Source organism: Echiichthys vipera (assembly GCF_963691815.1).
Source record: "Echiichthys vipera genome assembly, chromosome: 9".
In the NCBI taxonomy this organism is placed as follows: Eukaryota; Metazoa; Chordata; class Actinopteri; order Perciformes; family Trachinidae; genus Echiichthys; species Echiichthys vipera.
Window position 1 is genome coordinate 1150045 of NC_139834.1, and position 23918 is coordinate 1173962.

The 23918-nt window shown below is 47.3% G+C and overlaps 1 protein-coding gene across 1 annotated transcript in view; it reads right to left on the reverse strand.

Moving 5' to 3' along the window:
* LOC310952341 (1-phosphatidylinositol 4,5-bisphosphate phosphodiesterase eta-2-like) overlaps window positions 1-23918 on the reverse strand; it is a 170894-nt gene that overhangs the window by 37186 nt on the left and 109790 nt on the right. Inside the window, 5 exon segments of the mRNA XM_083920925.1 lie at window positions 2273-2443; window positions 7610-7768; window positions 7771-7803; window positions 7806-8080; window positions 12997-13143. Coding sequence (XP_083777051.1) covers window positions 2273-2443; window positions 7610-7768; window positions 7771-7803; window positions 7806-8080; window positions 12997-13143 — 785 coding nt within the window.

A 23918-nucleotide genomic window follows, 5' to 3' on the forward strand; every position in this document is an offset into this window, starting at 1 on the left:
TTTGCACGTGTACGAGAACGAGGCCTACGGCGGTCGTGAGGTCATTTCCTGTGCGCCTGTTGGGACGTAGAAAAAAGAAGGAGGGACCATGCGCGGACATTTCAAACAATGGCGGTGAAAGGTTCACGTTGGTGTGATGCGGAGGTGGAGTGTTTACTGCAGATTTGGTCGATGAAAAGATTCAAAAACAGTCGACAAGACGCACAAAAACTCAGAGGTCTACGGAAAGATCTGGAAACAAAGCCACGCATCGCCATGACGTCATCAATGCGTGTGACGTGTTACGGCGTGATGACGTATAGGCAGCAAGAAGCATTCTCCGAGGCCCAGGTAGTGTGAGTACAAACGGGCCTGGAGGAGGGGACAAGGACCCTAAAGCACGGGGCACGGGACGGAGCAACAGTGGGAGGGCGCCCTAATGCTCAACTTAGGTTTAGTTCAGCCATTTTGGACTCTGCGAGGTGGGAGATCCAAATCTCAACCGATTTCCCATGAAGCCCCTGAAGGGCTCTGCAGGGCTGTGAGCATCAGTGCCGTCACAGCACTTGAGCTGCAGCTCTAACGGGTTTTTGAACGCACACTTCCTCGCTAATGACGCCATCGTCTGAAAGAAGCAGAAGCAAACGAGTGTAACTGCAGGTTTTCCTTTAAAGACCCAGTGTGTCTCTGCTCCTGCAGCTAATTTGCTGAAGGAGCAGGTGCTGTTTTAGTGAAGGAGCCCTTCAAAAGCACCAGGCTCTGTTTGGATGCTAGACGTCAGCTCCGCTCAGGTGGGCTGTGTTGTTCTCCAATTATAATCTGCGCGTGGTTCCGCGGCCGTGAATAAGAATTGCTTTCCTTCTGCTGTTATTGGAGAGAGATGGAGGCAGTTTCATGAAGTTATGTGTTTGAAATGATGCCGAGCTGCAGCAGAGTTGTGTCTGCTGGTATCATTAGGCACTGAGTCTTTCTTTGTGCCTCATAGAAGAAGATGTGAGACACTCCAGCTTGTGTCTTCACGTCTTAGGGCGCACTCACACTGTCCGTTCCTACAGAGCCCCGTGCTTTAGGGTGGTTACTCTTGCTAAAACGTCGTCACGCCTCAGAGATTTAGTTTTGTCCGACTGATTTTGAATCTTTTCATCGACCAAATCTGCAGTAAACACTCCACCTCCGCATCACACCAACGTGAACCTTTCACCGCCATTGTTTGAAATGTCCGCACATGGTCCCTCCTTTTTTCTACGTCCCAGCAGGCGCACAGGAAATGACCTCAGAACCGCCGTAGGCCTCGTGCTCGTACACGTGCGCACGCTCGTGCTCGTACACGTGCAAACGTGCTTTACTAAAGCTCACCTCTCCCAAACAGGCCGTGGACGGCAAGCGTGCCGCTCCTAGACGTGGTACGGTTGCACTCACACTGGTCAAAGGAACCAGACTTTAGCCGTGGAACCTGTTTGGGCACGGGACGGAGGCACAGTGTGAGTGCGCCCTTAGTGGCCATCGATTAGCCACTACAACACTCGTAAATAGGGAGGATAGCAACGTAAATAGAAACGCTTAGGAGCATAATGTCTGTTTTTTTTCAGGAGGAAATGTGAAACTGACAAACGCACTAAAGCCTAAAGACCAGGAAGGAATTTTTCATTAGTTCATTAAATGATTAAGATGTGTTTAAAATCACAAACACAGTTTTACAGAAACATTTACAACGGGTAAAAACAACAGCAGTTACAGTCTGACTACATGTAGCTTCCGCGGGCAACAGCTAATGTTTCAGGCTTTCCTGTGCAGGCAGCAGAAGGACAGGACCGAGGCGTCCTCCTCTGGGCAGGGGTCGTTACTTTTAGTCTGATCAGCACCTTGAGACGCAAGAGTGGAGTTTCTATGAACAGATATTTGCGTTTGAATGCAGATTAAACGCTAATGAAAAGCTGAATGGTTGTCAGACGACAGACGACGGGTCCTGACATCGTGTTCCTCCGCTCTTGCTCTCCACAGACTGTCGTTACCTGCATGCAGCCTCAGCGTGCTCACGCGTGATTGGTCAATAATTCTGGGACTACAAACAGATAGCAGACCACTTCCACTCCCAGACTGTGTGTATAGAGATTAGCTGGTGTCAGACTAGCTTAGCATAAAGACTTGAGGCAGGGTGTCACAGCTAGCATAGCCTACCAACACTAAGTACCTAGCTTCAGGTAGCTTTATTGTCATTACATCGAGGGGTGCATGGATATAGTTTGTTTCATCTGCAGACAAACAGAATAGCTTAAATGCGGACAGTGTTTACCTTCTGCTCGGTCTCCAGGAAGCGGATCAGGTCATCTGTGTCCAGGTGGTCTTTGTGGTTGCTGTAGGTGAGCATGAGCAGGTACAGATCCCTGCGGGTCGACATCATCTTGTAGAAGGAGCAGAACTCCTCGAAGCCCAGCGTCCCCTGGTTGTCGTCTGTGTCTGCCTCCTGCACAGCGGGTACAAGAAACACTTTAGTTTCACTATTCACAGGTGTTTTATCTGTGACTGACATGAACACGTGCAATTCAATCTTTTAGTGTGGACGGCCTTTTATTTTTTTAACCACACTTGCCCTTTCTTTAGACCTCTACCATCTAAATCACGGGTGTCAAAGTGATCCAGTAAAGAGCCGCTGTGGCTGCAGGTTTTCATTCCAACCAATCAAAAACACACCTGGTCCAACAAATCAACTATGTGAAGACAATTCCAGTGATTGCATGACTCTAGTCAGGTGTGTTTTTGCTCGGTTGGAATAAAAAACCTGCAGCCCCAGGCCTCCGGCTCCAGGCTCCAGGCCCCAGGCTCCAGGCCCCAGGCCCCAGGCCCCAGGCTCCAGGCCCCAGGCCCCAGGCTCCAGGCTCCAGGCTCCAGGCCCCAGGCCCCACGCTCCAGGCTCCAGGCCCCAGGCCCCAGGCCCCACGCTCCAGGCCCCAGGCCCCAGGCCCCAGGCTCCAGGCCCCAGGCCCCAGGCTCCAGGCCCCAGGCTCCAGGCTCCAGGCCCCAGGCCCCAGGCCCCACGCTCCAGGCCCCAGGCTCCAGGCCCCAGGCCCCAGGCCCGAGGCCCCAGGCCCCAGACCCAAGGCTCCAGGCCCCAGTTCTGTTGACGCTCCACTGCAGGTTGGGTACAACCAAGATGGTTGAGGAACGTAGGGAAAGAAGTCAAGGGTTGACGAATAAAGTCTATGTAATTTGGTCTTTTCGTATATTTCCTTTAGGTCTTTATTTGAGTCAACTCCGGTTTCATCAACAACGCATAAAAAAGTGAATCTGCTTTTGTTTTATAAAGTTGTTCGAATATATAAGTATGAATATATTTTCACAAAAACAGACGGAAGGACAGTGTGAGTGCGCCCTTAGACGACGAACGCTGCTCTGCGTTGTGGCAAAGCTTCCACCCTTATCTTTTAGAACCGAACACTGATAAACATAAGGTCAAAACATATGAAAATGCATCCCCAGCTAACCTGCATCACTGCTCATTTCTGAAGAGAAGGACTTCAGGACCCATCTAAGCCCCAGGAGGGAAACAAAGCAGTGGAAGCTGCAGAACTAAGACTTTTTATTGGACAGAAAACATCAATCCGGCCTCATTCACGCCTCCATTATGCATGAACCCGGCCACTTAAGCTGTTAGCAGACATGTGTTTGAGCGCCGCAGCTAATATGGATTCATTCATCGGTTAGAAATGCAGCGTCCTCGTCCTGCGAAGCTTTTCCCTGCACGTCTGTGAGTCTGAGAGTCTGTGAGTCTGAGTCTCCACTGTGATGAATCATTGAGTGAAGTCCAACCATCACATCCCAAAGACTTCTCTGACTCATACCCAGCTCCGCAGCAGAATACTCTCCTGGTTTAATCAGTGAGCAATGACGCTTTAACATTGTAGATAAAACTATTAATATTCGAGTGAACAACATTTTTAGTCATTTTGCATCTTTTTGTGGTGGTTTAGCATCTATTTTTAGTCATTTTGCATCTTTTTGTGGTGGTTTTGCATCTATTTTTAGTCATTTTGCATCTTTTTGTGCTGGTTTTGCATCTATTTTTAGTCATTTTGCATCTTTTTGTGCTGGTTTTGCATCTATTTATAGTCATTTTGCATCTTTTTGTGCTGGTTTTGCATCTATTTTTAGTCATTTTGCATCTTTTTGTGGTGGTTTTGCATCTATTTTTAGTCATTTTGCATCTTTTTGTGCTGGTTTTGCATCTATTTTTAGTCATTTTGCATCTTTTTGTGCTGGTTTTGCATCTATTTTTAGTCATTTTGCATCTTTTTGTGCTGGTTTTGCATCTATTTTTAGTCATTTTGCATCTTTTTGTGCTGGTTTTGCATCTATTTTTAGTCATTTTGCATCTTTTTGTGGTGGTTTTGCATCTGTTTTTAGTCATTTTGCATCTTTTTGTGATGGTTTTGCATCTATTTTTAGTCATTTTGCATCTTTTTGTGATGGTTTTGCATCTATTTTTAGTCATTTTGCATCTTTTTGTGGTGGTTTTGCATCTATTTTTAGTCATTTTGCATCTTTTTGTGCTGGTTTTGCATCTATTTTTAGTCATTTTGCATCTTTTTGTGCTGGTTTTGCATCTATTTTTAGTCATTTTGCATCTTTTTGTGCTGGTTTTGCATCTATTTTTAGTCATTTTGCATCTTTTTGTGCTGGTTTTGCATCTATTTTTAGTCATTTTGCATCTTTTTGTGGTGGTTTTGCATCTGTTTTTAGTCATTTTGCATCTTTTTGTGATGGTTTTGCATCTATTTTTAGTCATTTTGCATCTTTTTGTGATGGTTTTGCATCTATTTTTAGTCATTTTGCATCTTTTTGTGGTGGTTTTGCATCTATCTTTAGTCATTTTGCATCTTTTTGTGGTGATTTTGCATCTGTTTTTAGTCATTTTGCATCTTTCTGTGGTGATTTTGCATCTATTTTTAGTCATTTTGCATCTTTTTGTGGTGGTTTTGCATCTATTTTTAGTCATTTTGCATCTTTTTGTGCTGGTTTTGCATCTATTTTTAGTCATTTTGCATCTTTTTGTGCTGGTTTTGCATCTATTTTTAGTCATTTTGCATCTTTTTGTGCTGGTTTTGCATCTGTTTTTAGTCATTTTGCATCTTTTTGTGGTGGTTTTGCATCTGTTTTTAGTCATTTTGCATCTTTTCGTGGTGGTTTTGCATCTATTTTTAGTCATTTTGCATCTTTTTGTGCTGGTTTTGCATCTGTTTTTAGTCATTTTGCATCTTTTTGTGGTGGTTTTGCATCTGTTTTTAGTCATTTTGCATCTTTTCGTGGTGGTTTTGCATCTATTTTTAGTCATTTTGCATCTTTTTGTGGTGTTTTGCATCTATTTTTAGTCATTTTGCATCTTTTCGTGGTGGTTTTTGAATACTGTCCTGGTTGAATTATATCTAACGTGTGTGTATTGCTTTCTAACTTTGCTTGAGTAACTTTTATTTAAGACTGAACCAATAGAAAGGCGTCGCAAATGAGTCTCTGCTAAAAACCTGTTGCATGGCAACTACTTTATATTTTATATTTTATAGGAAACAATGTGCAGTTTTTGTCCCTGCTCAGTAAACTTAAGTTATAGTTGGTGCGTCCTGAACCCGGCGTCAGTCATGACAGTCAATTTAATTTAATTTGTTTTTATTTAATTTGATTTAGTTTAGTTCAGTTTAATTTAATTTGAATTAATTTGTTTTTATTTGATTTAATTTAATTTAATTTAGTTCAGTTTAATTTAATTTGATTTAATTTGTTTTGATTCAATTTAACTTAATTTAATTAAGTTTAATCAAGTTAAGTTTAATTTAATTTGATTTGTTTTGATTTGCCACCGTACTCTACGGGGGAGTTGTTGTGTCTCTGTAAATCATAAATAAGTCATAGTTTGGTCTTTACCTGCTCTGTAAAGTGTCCTGAGATAACTGCTGTTATGATTTGACACTATAAAAAAAACTGAATTGATATGTGATCAGATGATCTATGGTCCTATTAGAGGCTTGTTCACACACACACGTCCACAGAGACATGCGGTGCAGGATCAGACCCTGGTGTGTTCACCCCGCATTACACCAGAGGCCATCTGCGTCCCAGCAGCACCAGATGGTCGACCGTCAACAGGCCACCGGACTTAGCGGTGGCTAGCTGCTCTGCAGGAGTAAAGCTAAACAACACACTTAACGAGCTAATCCGTCTGCTGTGGAAGAGTGTTAGCGACTGAGCCGTGTGCTCGCTAACATCTGCAGCAGGAGCAAACGGCCAAAGTGTCTTTACCGCTCATTCACAATCTGCCAGGAGTAAGTGCATGGTGCCGTCTCCGGTCTTGACGAGCCGCACTGAGCACTGTGCACAGCTCGTTAGCTCCACAGCTTTAGCATCACTTCTTATTAATGGCAGAACTTGTACGTAAAAGACAAGCGTCACAGTTGTGAAGTGATGCTCGGTGAGTGATTCTGGAGAGAGGTTGTAGATGTTTGAACTCCAGAGCCAAACATATTTTTGAAAGGAGCCAGTTGAGGTGGTTCAGGATCATCTGGTAAGGATGAACCCTGGGCGCCTCCCTAGGGAGGTGTTCCAGGCACGTCCAGCTGGGAGGAGGCCTCGGGGAAGACCCAGGACCAGGTGGAGAGATTAGATCTCCACACTGGCCTGGGAACGCCTCAGGATCCCCCAGTTAGAGCTGGTTAATGTGGCCCGGGAAAGGGGAGTTTGGGGTCCCCTGCTGGAGCTGCTGCCCCTGAGACCTGACCCCTCTGGCTTCCTCTGACACGTCCACGGCTCTTTCCTCCGCCCTGTGCACGAGCATGACAGCAGCTGTTACAAAGTGTTGTGTGCCACTTTGTTTGTTTCCCGTTTCCAGAGCCAGGGCTGTGTGTGAACACTGGGTTTGTTTTGTTTTCACACACAAACACACACACACACACAAACACACAGAACAGACAGCCAGCAGACTGTGAGGAGATGCTCACTGACTATAACAGAAGTGGACTGGAAGGACCCGACGTACTGACACTTGAGTGATGATTCAAAGTGACCAAGAGCACATCAACACTAAGCCAGTCTGTCCAGACCAGCCTCTGTAAAGACTAAACAATGGTTAAGAAGGTACCTTTAGACACCTCAAAGCTTCTCACTGATAGAAAAATGGATTCATCACCTGAAACTGGAACCCAAACCATACCTGGACGGTGTCTTTAAGGCCCCGTTTACACGACAACGCTCAACATTTACGCACCAGGAACAGATTATTTCAGCAGCTTAATGTTAAGTTCTGCTTCCACAAGTCGAGTTTATAACTTCAGGTTTTAGTTTTGCTACTTTGCAGAGAGCACGGTGCAGAGCCGACCCCCGCTGCGGAGACGAACAGCGAACATTCACATGAGCAGATGAACGTGTTTGGCCTCCTTCAGTGGCACTAAGAGCTTCGCGAAGTGGACGTCTGCTGCTCCGTGGGGCAGAAAACCCTCAAAACGGATCATTTAAGAGTACATGTGGATGTGGAAGGCGATCTAGATTCGCTTTAACAACCACAATACAAAGTTTCTCTGGACTACAGGATCAAAACAAAGGAAGGACACACTGCACAGTCTGGATTTGTGTATGCGGCGTTCTGTACCTTGAACATCTGCTTGACTTTCTGTCGGGGCAGGTTGACGTTGAGCTTGTGCAGGAGCTGTAGCACCTCGCCGATGCTCAAGCTGCCGTCGCCGTTCTTATCCGCCTCGGTGAAGGTCTGCTTCAGCCATGTGACGACACAGTGGGTTAAAGAAAGAGACAGGTACACTCTCCACAGATGCTAGCCCTTAATGCTAATCATGAATATCAAATGTAACTGAAGGATATTGGTCTCGGGTTCGCTGTCTCTTGGCCAGGCTGTCCTCATCACTGATGCCCGCCATCAGGTATTTGAGGCCCGTGATCCAGGTCCGAGCCTCCTCTCCGGTGCCGGACACCAGGTCCAGGGACTCCATGTGCTCTCCGTAGTACAGGCTGAAGCAGCAGTTGGGGTTGAAGCTGCCCTCCGAGTATCGTTGGAAGATCTCCGACTGCTTACCCTCGCACACTTCCCGGACGGAGTCGATGGAGACTGTTGGAGGAAACAGGAAGTCAGTGGAGGAATCTAACAAACACTTTTACTGTGCTGCTTTTACTTTAGAGGGTTAGTTCAACAGTATGCAGTCCTTAAAGTCAGCTGCACCTAGATCAGGGGTCTGCAACCTTTACTATCAAAAGAAACATTTTTCCCCCTCTTCCACCAAGTAAAATGTGTCTGGAGCCGCAAAGCACATTTGATCTCACAGCTTATAAAGGTTTATATACAGTATATGATAATTATGAAATTATAGAATGACGAATATATGATTGAGGAAGTGAACAACAGGCTGAGGTCACTGTGTACTGGGGACAGAGGCCTGATAAGCACATTCTGTTTAAAAAACAATAGAACTGTATTTTGGCACGATCACGTCGGGGTCACCAATTTATGGTAGAACAATGTATAATAAAAATAGAAAGGTCTACAAGAAGGAGTCAGCAGAGAGGTCTCATAGCAATCATGGGAAATTTATTGAATCGAGGTCTGATACACTCATCACAGAGTTCCAAGATCCACAATACCAAAAATCCAAGTGTCTCTTAACAGAACTTCCCGTCTTATAACGAGGCTGACATCACTTACACGCCCCGACGGGTTTTTCCAATACACACTTAGTACATTTACAATAAGTGGCGTCTATTTGGTGACCCCGACGTGATCATGCCCAAATACAGTTCTATTGTTTTCTAAGCAGAATGTGTTTATCAGGCCTCTGTCCCTCGTACACAGTGACCTCGGCCTGTTATTCACTCTCTCAATCATGTTTTCTTCCACACTCACCACATATCAAGCGTACAGGTAAGACATCATGTGAACGCACATTAAGGCCCAACGACACTATTTTCCTCCGATTTTTGGGGGGGTATATCCAGGGTTAGCGTACGCCACGTGTCTGAAACTCCAGATTAGCACCTGCAGTGACCCCTGACCTTCACCGTGCTACAATGATAAAATACTGCATAACTCTCTTACAGGGGCCACTTAACAACTTTTCCTTTTCATTCATTCATTCATTCATTCATTCATCCATCTACATCCTCTTGTCCCTGTCGGGGTCTCGGGGGCTGGAGCCGACCCCGGCTGACCTTGGGCGTGAGGCGGGGTCCACCCTGGACAGGACGCCAGCCTATCACAGGACACATAGAGACGAACAGAGACAGACAACCATTCACACCTACGGGTGATTTAGAGTCATCAATGAACCGAACACCTGCACGTCTTTGGACTGTGGGAGGAAACCGGAGAACCCGGAGAAAACCCACGCAGACACGGGGACAACATGCAAACTCCACACAGAAGGGCCTGAGCTGGGATTCAAACCAGGAACCCTCTCAGTGCAGTGCTAACCACCACACCACCGTTCGCTGCTAACACCTTTGCACTCTGTAATGAAAGTTTCTAATGCAGGACTCTCAGTTGTAATGGAGAACTTGAAAATTGTGGTCTTGCTAAACTTCCCAGTACCCTCGGTGGAGTACGTAGCCCAACAACATGTCCTCCTGCAATCCGTAGTATTCTACCTCTGGCAAGACAGCGAATTAATTGTTGTGGGCATAGGGATGCTTTAATGGGGAAATTATTCCATCTTTGAATTTATGATACGCAGGATTAAAAAGTCAACTCCACCAGCAGTGCCCAGAGAGCTCTGTTTATTAAGATGCAACATTTATGAGATGCTAATGACATTATACCGTTAGAAGCAGCCTCCAGCCCTTCATTAGGATCCCCCATGACAGGAAGTACTTCGTGTTCAGCCGGCGTGCTATTTTGGAAATGCTACGAAGCAGGTTAATTCCCTAAAAACCACCCGTACCCAGAGGTGATGATCATAACACAATATGTCTCTGTCTGACAATAGACTACAAGGATGAAACAGTAGCTACACACACACTCATTTTTAATGCAATACAACCGTGACCACACACACACACACACCCTGTCCCCTGGGCTATATACCTTACAGTACATATATGCTTGAATGTCAAAGATGACAGTCGACATGCTGCTGCTGTGTGTGTGTGTGTGTGTGTGTGTGTGTGTGTGTGTGTGTGTGTGTGTGTGTGTGTGTGTGTGTGTGTGTGTTCTCCCCAAACCTGCAGCTGGAGATACACATGTACACATGCTTTCCCTGACTGCAGCACCGTTATCCATTATGCAGGAGTACACATCAGGTACCTGGTAGATGAGGCTAACCACTGCTACCTCTGTCTGTATATTTGATGAGCTGCTGTCAGCTGAGCTCGGGGATTATGATGATGGTCGGTCAGTCTTCAGACACTTGGATTTTCAGGTTCATACTTGGGTTGCACGGTAAACAAATACTAGCAAGGTACCGCAGCCGTTGAAAACCATACCTTTTCACATGTATTAGTATCTGGACTTCATGAACTTAGTGCGAACGCGGGGCAGCGTGTCTGTGTGCAGCTACTTCATCGGCGCCTACAGCCAGAGTGGGCGTGGCTTCGTAGTGACAGTCAGAGCGAGACAGACGTGAGTGAAATTGGCGCGAGTACCGTGCTAGGCTTGACGACGTAGCCGTCAGTAAGGGCCGACCCTGCGGACACTACAAAGCCCGTCTGTTAACGAAGCGTTAAATCGATACGGACCAACTTGGAGTAACATGGAGCTGACAGACATGGGGACTTGTTCAAAGAGTTCAGAGAGCTGCAGGTTAGAGATAGATAACACAAATATCCCCCAGATGTAACTTACGGCGCCCTCCCACTGTGCATCCGCCCCGTGCCCCGTGCTTTAGGGTCCTTGTTCCCCCCTCCAGGCCCGTTTGTACTCACACTACCTGGGCCTCGGAGAATGCTTCTTGCTGCCTATACGTCATCACGCCGTAACACGCCACATGCATTGATGACGTCATGGCGATGCGTGGCTTTGTTTCCAGATCTTTCCGTAGACCTCAGAGTTTTTGTGCGTCTTGTCGACTGTTTTTGAATCTTTTCATCGACCAAATCTGCAGTAAACACTCCACCTCCGCATCACACCAACGTGAACCTTTCACCGCCATTGTTTGAAATGTCCGCGCATGGTCCCTCCTTCTTTTCTCTACGTCCCAACAGGCGCACAGGAAATGACCTCAGAACCGCCGTAGGCCTCGTGCTCGTACACGTGCGCACGCTCCTGCTCGTACACGTGCAAACGTGCTTTACTAAAGCCCACCTCTCCCAAACGGGCCGTGGACGGCAACCGTGCCGCTCCTAGACGCGGTACGGTTGCACTCACACTGGTCAAAGGAGCTAGACTAGGGCACGTTACGGAGGCACAGTGTGAGTGCACCCTAACTTGATAAAACATACTGCTACTACATGCATACCACTAGAGTCTGCCCTCCCTTTGGTGAGTGAAGAACCTTATTTCCTTCACACTAAAACTGATAACTTTATTTCTCAGAAGTCATCAGCTGAAGAAAGTTTGGATTGTGCATTTGTGTTCATGCTTCACTCATCCGACCATCAAAGGGTTAAGACTTAGTTTTCACTGTCTTTAAAGAAAGCCCCCCATCTCCCTGTCCTGTGGATTTAGTGCCAAGTGTTTGTAAGACAGTGTTTGGGCAGATTAAAGCTGATGAATAATTAAGTCGACTTAAGAAGCTTATTAAAACCAGGGCTAGAGAGGAGGGAGAGCCACAGGAAACTGAGCCCCTACAGTAAGTCCCCCATGAGACGCTTAGCCACACTGGGAGCTGCTGCTAAAGAGTCATTTTGCCTTCTTTTATTCCAAAAACACTGCAGGGGAACGCTTCTGTTTGATGTTGCACACTCATCACTCATCTTCAGCCTCTTACCTAGGTTCGGGTCTCAGGGGACCTCAAACTTCCCTTTCCCGGGCCACATTAACCAGCTCTAACTGGGGGATCCTGAGGCGTTCCCAGGCCAGTGTGGAGATCTAATCTCTGCACCTGGTCCTGGGTCTTCCCCGAGGCCTCCTCCCAGCTGGACGTGCCTGGAACACCTCCCTAGGGAGGCGCCCAGGGTTCATCCTTACCAGATGATCCTGAACCACCTCAACTGGCTCCTTTCAACACAAAGGAGCAGCGGCTCTACTCCGAGTTCCTCACGGATGCTGAACTTCTCCCCCTCTCTCTAAGGGAGACTCCAGCCCCCCTCCCATTCTACACGGGGAAAATTAATGTCCAACAAAAACATTTACGGCCCTGATAAAATGTTTGGGAGCAAGTTAAATAAGTCAGCTGCCTATCAGATGATGAAACCCCTTATCCAGGATCAGTAATGAAGCTGACATCGGGTGTGAGGCGGGGTCCACCCTGGACAGGACGCCAGTCTATCACAGGACACATAGAGACGAACAGAGACAGACAACCATTCACACCTACGGGTGATTTAGAGTCATCAATGAACCGAACACCTGCACGTCTTTGGACTGTGGGAGGAAACCGGAGAACCCGGAGAAAACCCACGCAGACACGGGGACAACATGCAAACTCCACACAGAGGGGCCCCAGACGGGATGCGAACCTGCAACCTTCTCATGCTAACCACCACACCACCGTGTAGCCCTCAAGGGGTTTATCCAAATAAATACATTTGACCCCGTTGAACATCCCGTCCCCCCCTAAAAAGATTGATTTCTTTCCTTTAATAAAGTCATGAGAGTTATTTAACTGACACCAGCTGCCTGAGGTTATTCAAATGTACAGCACAGTCGCTGCAGTCACACAGACCCAGAGCCTCTTGGACGGATGACATATGGAGATTCAGACAGTAAGAAATATGCTTATGTGAGGCCTGGTACCGTTCTAGTACCAATGACTGTCACATTAAATATGCCACAACTGGCTTTCCATAAGTTTGAACCATGAATACATTGAGCTACAGGAGCAATGCACATTCAAAATGCTGTTCCCATGAGACCGTAAGAGGGAAGGAGACACTCACTCTTGGCCTTTTCATTCTTGCGCGAGGGCCTCCAGCGGATGCAGGACTTGTGTTCGTCCAGATAGAAGAACCGCACCAGTCCCTTGGAGCCGCCGCGGAGCTTCACCATCTGGGTCCCCATCTGCATCGAGCTCATACATTTCTCCACTGTAGGCAAGAAAACAAGAAAGGAAAGGGTTGGAAAGTTGTCAAAGGAGAAATTGCTGGAGTGTACGCTGCAAAAAAAAACAGTGTGTGACAGATACGCTACACAACATGTTATCATTCGAGAGATTGAGCACGAGTTGTGGGGATTTTCCGCCAAATTCCACCTGGGCTCTAATTCAAAACACATTTATTTACTTATACGCTCACGTGACCACGGAGCAATGCAGAGCGAATGCATCGGATATGCCTGTCAGCGCTGACAGGGTTTCGCTCGTCCCGTGGGAGGAAGAGAAAGGGAGAGAAGATAGATGACAGCGAGAGGCAATTCCTCCACCAGAACCCCCTTTAACAAGATCTCGACTTCACACTGTAACAGAACAACAACTGTGAAAAGCAATAACAGCAGAAGCTCGTTTTAGATATTAGGGTTTCTGTGGTGGCCTTAGTTTAACAGAGATCCCTCCACAGCTCTTTGGAATCAAACAACACCTAGATAATGAGCGACTTTAATGAGACTTGCCTTAATAAGGAACGGCGGCACACAACATTACAGCCAAGCCTCGTTGTGCTCTTGCCATTATTTTGGGGCAGAATGCGACAGTTGTGACACGGGAAGCTGCTGCTGTGGACGGCCACATGCCCCTCGGCTGCGGTTACACACCATGTGGCCATTGTATCAATTATCAAGCGTCTGTCACATCCCATCAAACAATTTCCACACAACATGCAGGAAATTAGGCCAATCCTGCACACACACACCCACACATACACACACATGAGGTTAGCAGATCACTGACACACATGACATTCAACATGTCTGCAGCTTAACACAAGTTTCCCACCAGGAAAGGGTTCAAGCTTTGACGTAGGGCTGCTGTATAAAGGCCAAGTTTTGGAAAAGCACAGATAGTTTTGCAGCATTGCCGTAACAGCCTGTCGCACCCAGTTTGTAAAGCAGAATCTCTGGTCGTTGACACATTTCTATTGTCAAACACTAGTGAACAGTGTGTGCTAAAAAGAGAACGTGAGAGTGGTACGTTTGACATGATTCTGTTGTATTGATCGAGTTTGTGCTTATGTGACATTCGTCAAGACAACAGGAAGAGATGTCACATGTTTTGAGCGTCCATTAGCCGAGCCCCCACCACAGCGACTTCCTGGTTGAGCCAATCAGGAAGTGCAAGAAACCTGCAGTTTGTCGAGTTTCCACTAGGGTAGTTAATTAAACCATTAACTAATTAAACAATGATTAAACCTGTTTAAGGCCTGGTACAAAGGAACATTCGAGTCTGTATGTTTAGGTCATATCTCCATGACAACACTGGGGGTTCATGAGTAATTGGGGGCATGGCCTCTTGAGTGACAGCTAGCCTCTGGCCCTCACTTCTCCTCAGAGGTAAACGTCAGCCAGATGGACGTACGCCCCTCCCCCCAACGTCACATACACATACATGCCCTTTTTTGGTCAGAGGAAATGAGGCGGAGTCAAAGTCTGACAAGATGGAGACTCCTGTAGGCGAGGACGACTGGATCAAGTTGAGAGAACGGACGTGACAGAGACGCTACGTCTGTTTTTTTATACAGTCTGTGGCATTAACTGGGGTTTGGTGACTATTAAGACTGACTTTAGGCATTAACCTCCAATGGTTTCAGTTAGATGGTTAAGGTTAGGCATCAACCTTGAAACCTTAAATGGTTCCAGTTAGATGGTTAAGGTTAGGCATTAACCAGTTAGATGGTTCAGGTTAGGCATTAACCTCCAATGGTTCCAGTTAGAGGGTCAAGGTTAGGGAAATTTGAATTCTTAATCTGAACCCAACATCCCAAACATCTGCAGTGTACGTGTAGCCTAAATAAACCAGCAGTGATGGATTCCTCTAATTGAGCATTGATTTGGCCTGAGTGTGCGGAGCCCACCCCCGGGTGTTGTTATGTAGTTCAACCTCCTGCTCGGGATCATATCAGAGTGCAACTCCACAACACCAGCATCATCAATGCCAACTCTACACTGCTTCATTACATGACTGTGTGAAGCGTTCTGTAGGTTCACACAGTCCTTTTGGCCAGAACAGGCGTATCAGCACATCTTTAAAATCTTAGGACATACAAACATGGTGTAAAGCCTCATTTACACTGTTTGGTTCCAACGCCGCTGGACCCTAAGTTTGGGGTTTTCTTATTAGCAAAAGTTGGGAATTGTACCAAGTACTTTGATAGCTCATCTGGGACCTCAACCAAGCTGCTGAGGAAGTCAAGCTGCCATTTAATTCGTCCAGATGTTTACATTACTGTTTGTACTGTCGTAGCTGTAAACTGGCGCCATCTGCTCCTGTGACTGTACACTGAGACTCACACTGACTCAGTGACTGTGTTTGCTGAAGCTCTTACTTGGCCGTTAAAATCTAGACCCTGAAAATAAGACGACTCCACTTGTTTCACAATCGGGACAATACGGTTTAATCCATTACCAAGTGACCCTTAATGACTTTACAGCTTGGACTCTCTGTTGCTACAAAGATGCAACAATACTCCATTTCAGTTGTTTCTGTAGCTGCTGGCTGATTGCAGGTCCTGATGCTAGTGGCAGAGGTAAGAACCAGCACTCCTTCAGCAGAGAGTGGGCAGTAATGCATGAAATGAGCTGCTGTCAGAGTTTGGTTGGAATGAGGACATCCAGACTCTGCAGGCTCTTGGGTCACGATGGAACTGCTGAAAACTTGTGTTCTGACACAAATAGCTCACCTTCCTCTTCCTACAGTGTGAAAGATGAGCTGCACACTTACAGCCATCAGTCTTCTTGCAAACATTTATATATTAGCCGTCTTCTGCCTGCACCCAGATCTTAACACTGAACCGGAGACGTCCACTTTCAAATAGGGCGTGAGCTTTGCCCAAAAATCCTATTTGAAGCTTGTTTGTTTGTCAATATCATTAGAATATATTTCATCATCTTCAACCTCTTGTCCCCGTCAGGGTCGCGGGGGGCTGGAGCCGATCCCAGCTGACATCGGGCGTGAGGCGGGGTCCACCCTGGACAGGACGCCAGTCTATCACAGGACACATAGAGACGAACAGAGACAGACAACCATTCACACCTACGGGTGATTTAGAGTCATCAATGAACCGAACACCTGCACGTCTTTGGACTGTGGGAGGAAACCGGAGAACCCGGAGAAAACCCACGCAGACACGGGGACAACATGCAGACTCCACACAGAAGGGATTCAAAAACAACTCAAAGTGTTTCAAATAAAACACATAATACAGGAAGCTCTAACTGCAAACAAATATTAAAACTATTAAATGGAGGGAGACTCCAAATACAGAACGTAGCACAGACCAGCCCTGATTGACCAGAGTGGAGGAAGAAATGCAGTTGGCCGCACTACACGCACGCCTCTACGTGCACGTTTGTTTCGCCCGTATCATCCTGTCCACTCAGCACAGAGCTGACTCACAGGCACAGTTCGTGCACACGTCACAGACCCCCCCCCCCCCATTGCAGACACACGCCTCAAGCTAGCATACGCTAAATGACGTTAGCAGTTGCTATCTGTGAGTAAGTTAGCCAGTCTACCTCCATGTAGCGTGTACTCTGTGCTGTTTATTGATGAGAGGAGACACAGGGGCATTCACAGGTTTCTGGTGCACATGCACTGACGAGCACTAGATGGGAGAGAGCAGAGGATCTCGGTGGTAGAGGGGGAGGGGCGTGAGAGTTGAAACTATTGGAGTCAACTCCATCTGCCAGACTTAAGTTGTGCTTACACTGTTGTACAGAATAACATTGGTGCAGTAAATCATGTGTAGGGAATGGTCTAAGGATGAGCATGAGTAGTTCATTCCAAGATGGAGGGGTCACATCAGCTCCTCAGGGTCCAATCATACACTTGTTTTTTCCGAATCTATTTTTAGAACACAACATCTTCCTGCAGGAATAAAGATGCACACAAACACAGCCTACAACACCTGAAGCTTATTCTCAATCAAAACTCTCACAGATCCCCTTTAAGGATTGAGTTTTTACACAACAACAACTTCAAAACATTGTTTCCTTCCAAAAATGTGATGAAATCCTCGTTCTCCTTGTGTTACTGATCAGTCTGCTGTGGAGAACAGCCGCTCCTCTGGCTCAGAGGCGGCAGCGATCAGCATCAACGCTCACGTTTTTGTCCTGGTGCCTGTTGGACTTCCACCGCTCCAGTGGGTTTTTCTGAGGACCAGTGCACGACTCACTGAAACAAGCTTCTCGCTCGTTCACGACCGTATTTTCGGACAAGTCCTCCCTGAAGACGGTGTCCAGTGCAAACTCGCACACACAAAAACAACGTGAGTGCCGTTGTTTACCAATCAAGTTCATTTGAAACAAGGATTAATCAAAGTGGTCCAACGCGGTCATTGGGTCTGAACCTGAAGTGCTCCCACAAGGCAGCTGTGGCGTTCACTTTGAACAGATAAACACGATATCACAATATGCTATGTGGATTTTAATGCGCAAGACAGATAAAGGTGCATTTCAGTGATAGGTCACTTTGAGTAGTGTGAGTTTATTCCCTGAGCGTCTCTGTGAGGCGTTGTAGAGTCTGATGGCAGCAGGTAGGAACTGTTTCCTGTGGCGTTCTTTAAGGCATTGAGGTTGAATGAGTCTGCTGCTGAAGCTGCTCTGAAGCTCGTCCAGGGTTTCATGGAGGGGGTGAGAGACATTGTCCATGATCACCAGCGGCTTTGCATCCTGTGCTCCACCGACTCCTCCAGGGTGACGAGCTTAGAGCCGACAACAGACGAATACTCGATTACAAAAAGATTCGATAGCTGCAGCCACGCACTTTGAAACCAACTCCATCTTTGTTTTTATTCCTCAGAATCTCAACTAGCGTGACCTCTAACCTGCTCCGCACAGGGCTCTCCTGCTGCACTCAGAGACCGTGCCGCTGACACGAGACGAGACGAGGGTGAACTCGCCAGGAAACATGGAAATGATCGCGTCTGAAATAGTTATCGAGCTCATTAAAAGGTATCATGCGATTCATAGATTTAGTCCTTATTGCGACAGCCTTGTAAGCAGCAGTAACAGTAGAGATGAAAGCAGACGGGACGACCTTAGAGGAGCGTTTAAGAGCACGCAGATGCTTCTTACACACCGTGTTCGAGAGAACAAAGACGCCGCAGCAGCACAGACACACTACACCTTGTAGAGATGGAGAGCGAGCGAAACAAAAGTGGAACACGACACACACACACACACACAGAAAGGCAGCGCGCTCTTTACTAACGGGGGTCGGGGCTTGTTGCCGTGGTTACAACAGATTTAAAGCATGTGTGTGTGGATGTGGAGAAGATGCCCATTGTGAAGGAATGCTGCACGTTAAGCGGATTGTTCAAATGCTTGAAAACAATCTCCGATCCCATCTGCAAGCTTGATTAACGAGGGCGCCCGCGGTGGTGTCTCTCCACCTGAGCCTCAGGTCGACACATGGAGGAGGGAATGTTTTCAATGTTGAATTAAAATACAACTCCGAGTGGTTAATATGCAATAAAGTGCATAAACAAACCAATCTGGACCATTAACAGTTTGAGTGAAAACAGTATTTTCACTGGTGGTAAACACGAGAGGCACACGCCAGACAAGAAGGCTGATAATGGACCATTGTGCAAACCACAGACTAAAGCCAAGCAGTTTGAAAATGAGGTTTATGTGGCTGCAGCTATCGAATCTTTTTGTAATCGAGTATTCGTCTGTTGTCGGCTCTAAGCTCGTCGCCCTGGAGGAGGTGGTGGAGCACAGGATGCAAAACCGCTGGTGATCACGGACGATGTCTCCCATCCCCTCCATGAAACCCTGGACGAGCTTCAGCAGCAGACTCATTCAACCTCGCTGCCTTTAAGAACGCCACAGGAAACAGTTCCTACCTGCTGCTGTCAGACTTTACGACGCTGCACAACAACGCTGAGCGACGCCTCAGGGAACAAACTCACACTACTCAAAGTGACCTATCACTGAAATGCACCTTTCTCTCTCTTGCACATTAAAATCCACATAGCATATTGTAATATAGTGTTTACCTGCGATACTGTACTGCGGTACTGTAATTTGTGTTATCTATCTCTAACCTGCAGCTCTCTGAACTCTTTGAACAAGTCTGCATCTCTGCCAGCTCCATGTTTCTCCAGGATGGACGTGTGTTCGCTCTTTTGGTCTGTATCGATCTGTATTCCTTCGTCACGCTTTGTCTTTCAACTACCGTATTTTCCACATTATTAGGTGCATAGAACAGGCGCTACAGTCGAGGCTGGGGTCACGTTAAGGACCGCCTCTAAACTCATTGATGCTAAGTTGGCGTGCTAGCGCTGTTGCCTTCAGTGGAACAGTGATCGTACGGACTCTTCTACTTGCTGCTCTCTGTTCAACAACCCACTGTTGGAGTTTGTCCTCCAGCTGCAGCCGTCTCGCTCTGTTCCCTCTAAACTCTGTTTAGTCTTCTTTACTCGGCGCAGGTCGTCTTGTTGCTTCCTCCACTTCGGCACCATTGATTGGTTCATGTTCAACTCTCTGGCTGCTGCTCTATTCCCGTGTTCTCCTGCGTGACTAATGGCCCTTGTAAACTCTGCGTCGTAAGCGTGTCTCTTAACAGGAGACATTTTGGGCTCTTTACACAAACACACAAATGGAAATGAAACGGCACGCTTCACGCAGTCGTATATCTCAACATGCACCGCGCGTTACTTCTTCTACGGGGAAAATAGAGTCGGCGGCTGCTCACCGTAGTTGGAGACCTGTTGTGGCTCAATATTGGTCCATATATAAGGAGCACTGAGACATGTGGAGGTTTTTAGGTGCAACTTAGCGTGCGGACAATACGGTAGTCTGCGTTCAGAACACAAGAACCTTTTCTACTTGAACACTTCTGATGAAGTCGGCGCAAAGATGAAGAAATTAAGGTGAATCATCGGACATTCAAACGCCACTTTCAAAACCTGTTTAGTGATGATTGTGTTTCCACACACACCACTTATGCTCGGCACTATCACAAACACATCTCAGGCCTCTCTCTCTCCGCTGACCGACTTCCTGGGAGAACAGGGGCGACCTACATTCAATCTCCAGTAATCAACGGGCATTAGCAGTCCTGCTGGAGGCCGCAGCTGTTGTGCTTTGTTAATGGGGTTAGAGCAGGAAGCAGACAATAAGTGCCAGGTAACAGTGTGTGGGTGTCACCTCGGTGACGTGGCAGGGTAACCCGGGCGGCTGCTGTCCTGCTGCCGCAGTCACAATATAGGCCAAGCAGGCAGAGCACCAGGTTAAGCCCACAGGGATTGTCTCCAGGCCATATGTCGCACACACACACACACACACACACACACACACACGTCATTGCAGGGTGCAGATGGCCACTTTGCTAACTTTAAGGAAGCAACATAATGCAGACTTAGGTGGTTGCATAAAGGTTGAACACACAGAGACACTTTGATGGTTGTGAGACGGGAAAATGAATCTCCCTGCTGTCAGGTAAACTGCAAAGATGCCCTGTGTTGACGTTGTGTGTCACCATGTTACCTGCAATGACCGCCACAAAGGAAAGTCTCACTAACAGCAGCTGTGCGAAGGGTTCGGGGCAGGTCCACAGACACAGACCCGATAAAAGCATCAAACTAGAGACAGTCCTGCAACTGAACCAGGCTGCACTTGGTGTGTGTACTCGGTGGATGTGACAGCGCTTACCCATGTAGCCAAGCCTCCACTTAGAGAACGCCACAATGCTGCTGCCTATCCAGAAGAACTCCTCCAGTATGTGGGACGGAGACGCCCGCTGCTGGCTCTTCCGTCGCCCCCCGTCCTTTGCTTTGTCCTTGCCCCCCTCTGAGGAGAAGGCCCCTCTAGCAGGAGGTGCGGGCTTGTCCCCGGTGGCGGCCGTGGCGGTGGAACACATCAGGGCTGAGGACATCGGGCCGATGGGGAAGAAGCTGCTCTTCTTGGCTGTGTCCATTTAGAAGAACTGAGATTACAAGTGTCTGCCTAAATAACAAGCGGGTAGTAATGTAGCTGTGGGTAAATTAGGGTAATAAAATGCTATAATAGTACTTAAAAGTACTTTTGGGGTAATGTTCTTTACCCTCCGTTAGTGCACTTCTTTAAAAACCCACGGATCGCAGCATCAAACGCATCCTTCGAGGCAGAATCCGCAGACAAAAGCCGACAGAAGAACAAAAGCATTCCTCTTCGAGTGGCATCAACAGTTGGCCAATAATCGTGGGGTGTTATTGTCCCAGCAAAACTGCTTATTGCACCAGCATCTCTTCAATATTCCTCCATCTCAAAGACCGGAGCGCTGCAGCAGAGGGTTCTCAAGGCAACAATCTGTCTTCATGCTGTGTCATCATTTCCTTATTTCTCCCCTCAGCTGGCGTTCATCAGTGCTGCTGCAGACGCCTGGATTCTTATGAAAGGGAGGCTGTGGCTGCATCCATGGGAGGCAGAAGAGACATGGAAGCACAACACACACACAGGCGGCTACTGTGCAACATGTGTTGGGCGGGCAGAAATCCTAAATCCCTAGGAAGCAGTAATCCCGCTCGAGGAGATTTGCTGTGTGTGTGGAGAGAAACGCACAGAGAGGGAGGACGCTGGGACACGAGAGAGCCCTAATAAAGATGCACAGCTTATTTGATGCTCCAGGAACAATTAAAGAGTGCGTCTGGTGTCAGGAGGAGTCTCCTCTGAGGGCTCCGGACGGACTGAGCACTGATGCTCTTAGGACGCACTCACACTGTCCATCCGCACCGCACCAAAACAGGTTTTACGGGTAAAGTCTAGTGTGTTTCACCAGTGTGAGTGCAACCGCACCTTGCCTAGCTGCGGCACGCTTGCCGTCCACGGCCCGTTTGGGAGAGGTGGGCTTTAGTAAAGCACGTTTGCACGTGTACGAGCACGAGTGTGCGCACGTGTACGAGCACGAGGCCTACGGCGGTTCTGAGGTCATTTCCTGTGCGCCTGTTGGGACGTAGAAAAAAGAAGGAGGGACCATGCGCGGACATTTCAAACAATGGCGGTGAAAGGTTCACGTTGGTGTGATGCGGAGGTGGAGTGTTTACTGCTGATTTGGTCGATGAAAAGATTCAAAAACAGTCGACAAGACGCACAAAAACTCCGAGGTCTACGGAAAGATCTGGAAACAAAGCCACGCATCGCCATGACGTCATCAATGCGTGTGACGTGTTACGGCGTGATGACATATAGGCAGCGAGAAGCATTCTCCGAGGCCCAGGTAGGGTGAGTACAAACGGGCCTGGAGGGGCGGACAAGGACCCTACAGCACGGGGCACGGGACGGAGGCACAGTGGGAGGGCGCCCTTATACCTGTTCAGCCCCACATTGAACAAGCCTTCCATCAGTTACCCTGCAGTCACCGGGGCTGTGCGTTATCAGCACCAACTGATGAAGTATTACTCATTCTTTCAGTGCACATGCTCGAGCAAACACATCAGACCTCATTAGTTCACTCAGATGTCAGTTTCATTATACCAGTTCTCATAAACCTCACACTTGCACCACGTTCGTCCTGGCTGCGTAAGTTTCATCACAGCACCACCTGAGAAACAGCAGGTCTGAAATAGGTCAAGTTTCAGGATGACTCCCGTTAAGCACGTTAAGCACTTTAAGCACGTTAAGCGGTGTCAGACGGTGTCAGACGGTTTCAGACCACAGGCCTGAACCTCTGCTTGACAAACAGGTGGTGAATAAGGAACAGTTCCTCTCCCAGAGAAGACAAAGTCTGACAATGAGCCAACATTAAAAAGCCCCGTGGCTGCAGAACTGTTCACTGTACAGAGCCACGATGCAGCGTTACTCCTGTATTTACTCTACAGTGCTGCATGACCACGAGCTGCCACGACACACCGCTGTGACTCCACAGACGAAGCAGCTGTTAGCACACGTCTGTGATCACCGCAGGACACTCGAGTGGGTCTAAGAGTCAGTGGAACAGGTGACGTGAAGATAATGTCAGGTTAAGAAACAACACACTAACTAGACCAGAGAAGACTGCAGACACAGTAGGAAGAGCAGTGGTTTGTAAGACAAGTGAATGAAGGCGCCAAACTCAAAACGAGACGGTGCGATCGTTCACATGAGGTGAGAGATCGCCACAAAAGAGAGCCTCTAAAAAAGTGCTATTAGTTCCTACATGCTAGTCATGAGCTTAACAAGCGTAATTTCTCTTTTATTCTGAGATGGTGCCGTGCCAGTTTGTCCTAGCAGCTCCTGGTACTTCATAGTTTTTGTTAAGTCTTTATTGTGTTTTTAGCTTATTTCTTTGTTTATTATCTGAACCCTGCGCTGTGGAGACACACTACCAGGAAACAGTTCGTACCTGCTGCCATCAGACTCTACAACGCTTCATTCATCACATCATTCAAGTGACTTAGTACTGAAATCTACCACTGTCATTAAAAATGCACCTTTCTCTCTTTATCTGCACCTTAAAATCCACTTAGTTTATTTTAATATAGTGTTTTAAATGTACTATACTGTACTCTTATTGTAGTTTATTTTTTGTACATTCCCCTTGGGGATAAATAAACTTATCTATCCATCCATCTGCTTAATCCTTCAGTGTTGTTGAAACAGGAACTTCCCTGACTCTGAATCCACCGTAACGACACGAGCATCCGTCTGTAAGACGCTTCACCAACTGTGCTGCACTCCTACACTTTGTGGCACCACTTTGGCTTTGGTAGCATATCAGCTAACTCACCTGGCCGCGGGGCTAACTCACCTG